This window comes from Lutjanus erythropterus, chromosome 1, assembly GCF_056507025.1.
Source record: "Lutjanus erythropterus isolate fLutEry1 chromosome 1, fLutEry1.hap2, whole genome shotgun sequence".
Classification (NCBI taxonomy): Eukaryota; Metazoa; Chordata; class Actinopteri; order Lutjaniformes; family Lutjanidae; genus Lutjanus; species Lutjanus erythropterus.
The window spans coordinates 12,155,448-12,165,905 of record NC_139317.1 but is presented as its reverse complement, the minus strand read 5'-3'; the positions used below and the strand labels follow the sequence as shown (position 1 = coordinate 12,165,905).

At 40.3% G+C, this 10,458-nt stretch overlaps 1 protein-coding gene across 1 annotated transcript in view; it reads left to right on the top strand.

Annotated features, from left to right (window-relative positions):
* The first annotated feature begins 1,186 nt into the window (after positions 1 to 1,186).
* uacab (uveal autoantigen with coiled-coil domains and ankyrin repeats b) overlaps positions 1,187 to 10,458 on the top strand; it is a 29,107-nt gene continuing 19,835 nt past the window's right edge. The window contains exons 1-3 of the mRNA XM_084744086.1: positions 1,187 to 1,237; positions 1,942 to 2,072; positions 9,782 to 9,870. Coding sequence (XP_084600212.1) covers positions 1,202 to 1,237; positions 1,942 to 2,072; positions 9,782 to 9,870 — 256 coding nt within the window. The 5' untranslated portion in view covers positions 1,187 to 1,201. The remainder of the gene's footprint in view (positions 1,238 to 1,941; positions 2,073 to 9,781; positions 9,871 to 10,458) is intronic.

Below are 10,458 nucleotides of genomic sequence, written 5' to 3'. Positions count from 1 at the left end.
GTAGTTGTAGTTTTTGTGGGGCTGCAGTCTCAGACAGCTGGTTGTGAAAAGGCTGACATGTAACCTTGCTACCGTGCAGCTAGGATCAGGGGGCTTTGGAGCCACACCACCCTCTTTAGATGGATGGGCTGGCCCAGTAGTGTCCTGTGAGGGTCAGTGCCAAGACCACTTCAAATGTGCAAACCATAATCCCCCTCTGACATTAATATTTTCAGATGGGAGGCAAGCAGGGAGCATGGTGGGGGGTGGCAATGTAAGCAAAGTCTTTTTGGCTGGCCTTGTTTCATGCTGGCAGTGCTGATAGACACTAAAGCCATTACTCATGGTGCAGGCATGTCCAGAATGTATTCTTAGCCCCTGTCTTCCTATCAGTCACTACAGAAAGGTTGGAGGGTCAAAAAATAAAGAGGTAACCAGTCTACAGGGCTGTCTGCACCACCGCTGTTTACCAGGGAGGGGGTGATATTTTAAACCTGGGAGAGCTCACATATTTACCCCACTCAGCCTGACTGACTTGCCATTTGGTGGGGTGAAGACACTGGAGACCACTCAGAGGACAGAAGAGGCAAAGAGAGGAGCTCTTTAGTTACTACTTGAGAAGCAGCTTTTACAATACGGTTCAGAGAAGAAGAGGAAGAGTATCGGAAGAGAAGAAGACTGACTTAAACAGAAGGTTTGAGGATAAAGGCGAGGACAGAGGGGAGGACACTTGGGGGAGGCGAGAGGTCGCCAGGCTGAGCTGACTTTTTCTCCAGAGGAGGAGTTGCAGTGGCCGGCCAGGGCAGGTCCCAGGGCTGGCAGGGCTGGCCCTACTGCTTCTCCACCTCCTTTCCTTCCTCCTCTTACTCCTCCTTCTCCTCCCTTTAACCATCAACCAAACTGCTGTGCAGTGATGAACTTACAGGCAGAGCCTATGAGTAACACAGGAATGCTTAGAAAATCCAGCCAAATGAACTTCTCTGCCTTAAGTGAGGGAAACTCCAGAGGTTGAGACTTCCATAAGAGGACCTCCACTGCAGTGTAGACTGTCACCCTTTTGTCTCCTCGTCCACTTTTTGTTGCGCTCACTGGTTGAGTGCGCTGAGAGACAAAGGGGATTTTTTTTATACACTTTGTTTTTCTCCTTTTTTCGCTTTTGTAAACCGGAACAGTGGCGACCTTTTCAGTAGCACGGTGCAAGGACCAGCTCCACTCACCCAAGATGAGCCGCTGGCTGAAATGCACCTCCATGCACTTTGTAGGTATTCATCATTTCAGCTAAAAAAGCTATCTTTATGGTCACTCTTTCTTGAATAACCTGAAACCTTAATTCTTCCTGTGGCAAATAGGGACGTTGGGACAGTTATCATTGGTGGATCAATCCGTTCACTCATTAATTGCTTCATAAGTACAGTTTATTGTACATGTACAAATAATGAATCTATTGTGTTGTTTCTTGTCATCATTTCTTTTTATTTCATTACCACTCTAGACATAAAAAATTGCTTGTGTCTGACTGTTATTAGTTAAGGTTATATTTGTGCTTGTGTTTTCTGTACACTTCTGGCCTCCGGTATAAAGATGCCACTTACATGTACATAACAGAAGCCTTAAGAGTACTTTGTTCCCATGCTTGGAAGCCATCACTCATGGGAGGATTTTGTGAAAGTGCTTTTCGGCACATTCTTGGAACATTCTGCATTAACCAAAGTCTATTATTATGCTGCAAAAGATATTCACATTGCCATGTTGTGGCAGAAATGGACTGTGCAAAATATTTGTATGTCATTGTTGAATTTATTTGTCAGGTTAAAAAAAAAACAACAACTGGAAACCAAATCATAGGTATCACTCTACTATTGAACTAAGTATGTAGTTAGTAAAATATTTATTTAACTACTTGTTTTGGGAAATACTGTCAAACATACTGAGTGTCTGATCGTTCACTATCATCTTTGTCAGAATACAGACTGGAACAAGTATGACGATCGGCTGATGAAGGCAGTGGAACGCGGCGAGGTGGACAAGGTGGCTGCTGTTCTCAGCAAGAAGGGTATCATCCCCACCAAGCTCGACGTGGAAGGACGCTCTGCGTGAGTAAACAAGGACAGACTTGCAGATACACATACATACTTATCTATATACAGACACACACAACCATGTCCTGTGTGTTGACTGCGTGTTAATCAAAGAGGTGTGAATTTCAACAAACGGATGGAAATGACCTTGTACAGAATGTACACGGGTAAAAGTTTTGTGTACTTACATAAAAATGTATGCTCTCTTATTTCTTTCTCATGATTACTATTGCCCATGCCTCTCTGAATATCCGTAGATCTAAAAATGCAGAGCATCACAAATTCCAAGGATTGCTGTTGTTTCTCCATCACACATTCCTGAGCTTGTTTCCCCAGATAAGGCACACATTGGAATTCCTTTGCAATTAGGTCACTCTTAATCAAAAATAGAGTTTTGAGAAACATCAGTGTTGATTCTTCCTGCATGACCCTAAAAAAAAAAACATAAAAACAATGTCACCCCCTCCAAAAATTCCTGTTGCTAAGGTGACCCTGTCGCACATTTCAACATCAATCCGGCTGCCCCGCATATGAGAGGCATTGTCGTTCGCGTATTATTGTATGCATTGTTTGAATTACACCCTAGCTTTTGAGTGAGCCCCTTTTCTGGGAGTGCACATGTATACACATATATCGAGTAGTATAGTAGTATATTTTTGTACATAGGCAGGGACATTCATATATTTCACTTAATACGGAGAATATGAAACCTGGGACAACAAATAAAGCAGAAAATGATTCACTATTGTAATGCTTTTTCAAAATCACTTTCCACTGAGAAATGATAAGAAAGATGATGTACAGTGCCCAGCATGTATTGAGTACACCACTATGGATGGATGGCCACAGCAGACATATACATATCTTTATCAGACACAAATGAACGGAAATTGTTGTGTACAAATAAACATGCACATTGACAATACTTTACTACTAGTCTATTTTTTATTTCAGGAATCTAAATATACAGGAAAATATGAATTTTTACAGCAAAAACCAGTGGTGCCAGAAACTACTATATTTCATAGTGCCCCTTAGATTTCTCAAGTGAGGCTTACTGGGAAACTTATGTCTTTTAAGTAAGCCACGGTCTCCATAGCTCCCTCATATTTCAAACCCTGATTATGTGTCCATTTTCCATCCAGAAATTTCCCTTTTCATGTCCGTCTGACTGGAGGTCAGTGTGGGAGTTGGTATAAAGAATGTTTGTGGCCACTGAAGGCTTGACCACATTGGCCCGAGGCTGTTTATGTAGTCCCCACAGGAAATGACTCCCTGCAAATACAGATCAGATCCATTGTGGTGCTTGCAACACTATCTAATACATTTAGGCCCAGCTGCAGGCTATTATCAAGATCAGCTGACATCTTGAAGGACCTTGTTTTGTATGTTAGGATTTTTCAGTGGGAACTGAAGAGGTAGAGGGTGAGCAGAAAGCTAAGATGGGAAGTAATGGAGGATAGCAGGGGAAAAAGTAGGTCAACCTAACTAAAATATGTACAAGGAATTTTCTGTTGTTGCATGTGGACCATCCCACACGACAGCTATTTCAGGTATCTCACACAGACCTTTATTTTGGTCCTATTAATGATCATAATGGCCTTGGAAAACAATGCACTGAGCTGTTTATAAAAGCAGGTACTTTGTTTTCTTCCTAAATGTAACCAGATTCCAACACCAGCATTTTGGGAGGCCCGGCGCCCCCAGTTTAATCCCAGATATATGAAGAAGTCACTGGTCTCCGGGCTGCGCTTCAGGTTTATTTTGACAAAGGCTTTGTTAAAGCATAAAACTATGGAGCGCCAGATCCCAGAAGCAAAGGTGTCGAGTATTTTAAGCAGTGTGTGAAATTCTCTTGTGGCACGATTGCAAAGACCAATGATTGTATACATGCGTGCATGTAAATAAACAGAATTATACACACAACCTGATAAATGTCTGGTCTCATAATAAGGTGCGAGAATTTGGCAGAACTAAATCTAGAACTGTGGCTGCCAATTTTTGTAGTGACTGTGGGGGATGTTTTACACAAACACACAGTCATACTTATAATTTAAAGGGAAAATTCAGCACTTTTTTTGTGGATTTGGATTGAGCCTAACTAAAGAGCTATGCCCCTTCAGCAGCAAGGAAGACACAGGAACATATAAACTGATGAATAACCTAAACTGTACACACAATTGCACTGCTAAGTTCACACCTGAGCAAAACTCGGAGGAGCGGCTTATCACTAAAATGAGATGCTGATCCATCTTAAAAGTCAGTTGTTATTTAGTTCAGAGCTGACTCCCTTTGTCAGCAAGTATCTAAGCACTGAGTTATTCCTTAAGGGAGTTCCCTACTTTTATAACATGTTTTAGTTTACATCTCCAGTGCATTGGCCTGGCAGGCTGCCGGGCTTGCAGTACGCTGACAGAAACCCTGAAAGTTGAGTTCTCCTGCTCACAGAGACATGCCAACAATATCTACACGTACCATGATGCATTGTGCACAAGCTTCTGATGCCCCTAATGCCAACCACCATGGTACATACCTATCACTTTGTTAACCAAACCATAGCATTAGGTGACAAAAATACCCATCTTTTATTGCTTCAATGTATAATATTTACATCCATATTACAAGTACAGAGTTTTCCCTCTAGTGTTTCCCTGCAGGGTCAGCAGACCAGAACTAGTTAACTATAAAATCAACACATCATCTTAACTGAATATTTATAGACAGACCTCATGCTTTTGCCAAGTCTACCCAAAACAACAGTGAACCACAATCACGACTCAGCAAGTCTGCTTATAGTTCAGTGGGCCACACACAGACCAACACGTGTCTGTGGCTTTCTGGCCAACAAAGGAATGGCGAATGGCGATCCCTTGTAATCATGGACCTCTGTGGGGAAACTAATTACAAACTGTTAGCCCAGATATATAATTTGGTGTGCCCTGGATTAGCCTCACTGTGTTCAGCTAATGAATTCATCTCTAAGTGCTCTATCACAGCTTCCAGCTGAGTAAACAGTTTATATCTCTGTCATGACACTAGCTGGATCCCAGTGAGGTAAGTCCACCCATCACACCTGCTCATTCTGTGCAGTTGTGATAGCTGGCTGACAAGGGCTTAGCGGCAAAAGAAGTCCTCGTGACAGCACACCACTCGAGATGAACGCTCACTCAGCCCTGTGGCATAAAACTGGCTCTGACTAAAGGTACTGCTGCGTGCCCATTGTTTGTCAGGATTAGCAGTCATGAATTTTGTGCTCAAGTGTCTTAAGTATAACAATAGCAAGTTGAGAGTTTCACAGTGGGATCTCCATGATGCTGAGCCCGATCCAATGACAGATTAAGAGCTAAGAATAATGTGTTTTTTGTTTTTGAATTGAAAGGAAAGTTTGAATTTTCCTTATTTTGTGGACTGCATTTATAATACACACACACACACACACACACACACACACACACACACACACATACACACACACACACATATATACTATGCACACATACTGTAACAAACTTACTTTATAGGCATAGTTCGGATTTTTTGTAGTGGGATCAATGAGATACTTATCAATAGTCAGTGTATCACCTACAGTCGATGGCGGCCACCATGCCCATAGTTTGTAGAGGCAATAGGAGTACCAGTGTGGGAAGCTAAGCAATGTACTGCTCTGGACAGGGTCAACAGGTTAAAAACAACCCATCTGAAAAATTATTAGTTCATCTGCATGTGGCATTTTAAATATTTTCACCTCTTTACCTTGTCGACAGACTCCTTTTTCCAACAATAAACCATTGTTGTATAAGCCAAATATCGCTCTTTGCAATGCAACCAGACTGCTTTGGCAAAGCCTGTAATTTTAACCTCACAGAATATGGTGCTCAGTCACTCATTGTTTTTGTGTTATTTTGAGCAGTAGACAACAGCACTCTGAGGTACATTGCTTGGCTTCTATGCTGGTACTCCTCTCTGGCTCTACAAATTGTAAATAATAATAACCCCAAATAACCCAAGCTATCCCTTTTAAGCCTTTGTCAATTTGCATTTCTTGAACATGTTTTTCCTAAGCACTAGACAATGTTTGCCATTGATTTTCAACAGACAACAAATCTAGCTAGATTGAAGAATTAATCATTTGAAGCTGCAGTAGTATTTTGGCAGTTTTTGACTGCGTTTAGAGACACACTTCATCATATACAGCTCAGCTACCAGCATGTACTCTCTGGTTTACTCTTCCCTGAACATTCTCTAAAAATAGCAGCCATATCCTGTAGGCTGTCAACCTGAAAGCTGCCCAAGGAGCAGGTGTGAAGATGAAATGCCATAGCTGAATGTCTGCTCTTAAAGCCAGATCCATTAGTCTCCCAAAATTCATTCTAACCATTTTACTGAGTCCCCCAGCTGGCATTATGTATCTCAAGGTTTTTCAGTTTGATTTAGCAGTCGTAGTAGTGCTGATCACAGTTATTAGCTTTTTGTGTGGGATTATTTTAAAAAATCAGTTGATCAATAGAAAATTGGTTACTAACTATTTTAATATATTTTTTTTTAATACTTGCGATCATTTTTCAAACAAAAATGTCAAACATTTGCTGGTTCCAGCTTTTTAAATGCAAGGATTTACTGCTCTTCTTTGTCATTTATGATAGTAAATGAAGAGTCTTTGGGTTTTGGTATTTGAAGACGTCTCTTAGGGCTCTGGGAAATTGTGATGAGCATTTTTCACAATTTTTTTTACATTTAAGTGATTTATCGTCAAAATAATCTGCAGATTAATCAATAATCTTTAGTTTGCAGGCCTATATTATCATAATGCACATGCATGATTTTTAGTCTAAAATATTTGGAAGCTGCCACTCACACAACTCTTCATTACTTATTCATCACAAAGTCATGAAGTCCACTACCCCAGTTCAAGTTTACAATCATATATTTTTGACTCTGTTCAGAAGCATTCCTTTACTTGCCCTCTGGAAAATGCTGTGGCTCAAGAACCTGGCAAGTCACATAACTTCTATCCCCCTAACTTGGATCACTCTGGTCTGTTTTCTGTCTGCTGTTTGCCCCGAGAGGTCAGGACCCTCCACTGCTCCCCAGAGAAGCAGCATCTCCTGGCCATCAACACGGCTTTTAATACCCGCGCCAGTGTTGAGGTGACAGCCTAGCTGTCTCCTTGGCAGATACCTCGGGGTTAGTGTATAAACAGGTTCATGTGGCCTGATGGGTGGCAGACTGAGATTGGTTTACACACAAGTGCTTTGCAGACCGTCATGGCTGGTGGCGGCAGTGCTGCTGTGGGTTAAATCAGAGAAGGGGAACAGGAATGTTTCCAGTCGAAAGTGATGATTAAAGACATGTTGGCAAACAGATGTAGCGTGGGAAACTGCTTAATTGAGAAGGCAATATCTTTATTCATATAGTACTCATGACAAAGTTAAAAAGTGCTTCACATACCAAGAAAAGAGAAAGTAAAAAATAACATGAAAAACACAGTAGATCATTTCAATACTAATACTAAACAAACTACATAAAAATACATTTTAAAAAGACCTAATAAAAGATAGAATCAGATGATATTAGGGAAGTTGGTGCTTTAAAAGTATGTTTAAAGAAAGCCACTGTCTCAGCCTGCTGTTTTTCCTCAGGCAGGGTTTTCCAGAGCCTCGGGGTTCTTACTGCAAAAGCTCAGTCCCTCCTTAGTCTTCAGCCAAGTCTCTGGAACAGATCTCAAAGGAGGATCACAGATATACTGAGGAGACCAGCCATTTAGTGCCTTGTAAGTGATTAAAACAGCCTTAAAATCAATCCTAAAACATACTGTAAGCCAGTGTAAGGAGGCTAAAACTGGGGTGACATGTTTGAACCTGATTCCTCTGGGTAAAAGCCTGGCAACTGAGTTCTACACTGTCTGTAGCCAGATTAGAGCTTTTTAGATATGTAAAAAGGCTGTTACAACAACCCAGGTGTGATGTGAGACAAAAGCATGTAAAATAATTTATGCAGCTCTAAGAGTTAATATAGGCTGAGCTCTTATTCTGGCAATGTTCCTTAGTGGATAAAAGCTTGTTTGCACAAGTTTTGCAATGTGCTGCTCAAAGCAATTAAACATGCAAAAACAATTGACAAAACAAACATGTCAAGGTTTATTTAGTAGCTGTGCAGTCAATCAAATCACAGTTTGCGTCTGAAATTCCTTGCTAACCTGCTAATTGTTATGCTATAACAATATGTGAGATTTTTTAATATAAAGGAAAAGAACTGGCAGGCTCAACTCTTATGTCTTTACTATATGACTGGTGTCGATCCAAAATGACAAAACTCAAAATGTACGTAATAAATCATCAGCACTCGCTGATGAGATTAAACAGTTTTTAGGTATGTAATCTAATCGGTTTTATTATTTTTTTTTTTTCTTAGGTAGGATATGTCCAAAACCTCACCAATAGTATGGAAGGTGCATACTATTTTAATGAAATGTTTGAGTATGCAAGCACTTGACACTACACCAGCATAAATATCCCACAATGCAATGCAGTAATAAGAACAACAACAACATAACAGACAATGACAGACATCGACTAAGGCAGCTCTGGTATAATGTTAATAATGCTTCATTTATTCACCTCACATCCATCCCAATCTTGTGTACGCAATATCTCAGGAACGCACCAAGGGAATCTAATTACATTCTGCACAAGTGTTCATTTGGTCTCGAGAATAAACTGTTTTGATTTTTGGGTCAAAGGTCAAGGTCACTGTGACCCATAACTCAAGTTATAAGCCCTTTCATAATTTCATAATAATTATGACACCATTACATACAAATATCCAAAGCTCTCTATCAGTCACCTGTAAAAGTAGTCTCTAAGTGAAGACAGCATGTTTCTCGCTGGAAATTATTCACTGGGATCGTACACATCAATATAGTGATGAAGAATACACATAATACCTTTTTATTAAATTCCTTCAGTGTTCATTACACACATTATACAGACATGGATGTAAACTGGAACTTGACTGGTTCGTGGAGGCATGCAACGTTGAGGCGGTAATTCCAGCTTTTCTAAGCATTTTAAGGACTCCTTATGCATTTTGGCTTAAAAATTGAGTTTCAAGGTTTCAACTGCTATTTCCAACGGCTCCTATCGTTTGTTACCATGCAGGCCATTTAGTTTTATCACATTATGCAAACTAGACAGTAAACACAGGCAGCATGAATATTATCATTGTGTAATAGTGAGATTATTCCTAAACATGAACTTGATATCAGCATAATCCTTCAATCAGAAAGGTGGTGTCTTCACAGACAAAAAAAGAAAATTGGGGACACAGAAAGAAAGAAATGACAAAGAAAACCTGAAGTATTTGTGTTGCTTATTTGCAGCTAGTCTGTCATTTTTCTATCATTTGATAGCACAAGAGTATGCAACAGTGAAGCAATTTGTGTAGCTCTTGGTTACCATAGAGTCATCACAGACCTTGTGGTTTCTTGTTATTTGCTTCAAGAATGCAGATCTTGGTGATAGAAATGAGCCAGGTGTCCATTTGCAGTCCTTCTCTCGTCTTTAAGGTTCACCCTCATCTCACTTCCTTTTATGCCCTCTTTACATATCACTTATTCACCTGCCCTCATGCACTGTGTGCTGTCTACTCTTTGCCACCTCTCTGTCTCATGTCCTGTCGGTTTTCCTGTATTCATTTTTCTCCATCTCTGTCTTCTTGTTTCCCAGGTTTCATTTGGCTGCAACACGAGGACACTTAGACTGTCTCAATCTCATCCTGGGACACAATGTTGATGTCACTGCGACTGACGCCACGGGTGAGTTCAGGTTGGATGAAAGCAATAGCCTGGAGCCCTATTTATATACTTTGATGTGCTTCCAATATTTTGTCCAACCCCATTATATTACTGAAGGTAGACTTAATACTCAGATCTCCCTGTCGTATAAATATTAATACAATTTCAGTAAGCCACAAACATTTGACAGTTTATTCAGTAAACAGCCATAGAAGCATTATTTCTCTGTTGGTGGTCCCTGTCTAAATGAAACACTGACAGTCTTATGCAGGAGTTTGTGTATGTTGTGCCATGATTAAAAATTAACCACATTGTTCACTGTGTCCTCCACATACAGTAGGCGTGATGCCTTTTCCATATTATCACATTCAATTAATTCAGGTTACAGCAGTCAGTGTGAGAACATGTCACCTATTTTGAGGCAGGAGATAAGGGAAGTGTTTAAAAGAAAATTACTCTCATTAGTGGTTAAGAATAAAGCTGTTCTTATTAGGGGTCTCTTTATTTTTTCTACTACAGAGAGTGCTGCTCAGCACCAAATGCATCAATTTTCTTCATTGTGACAGCTTAAATTAGTATGTGAAATTAGACTGGATAATGAGCAAGAGA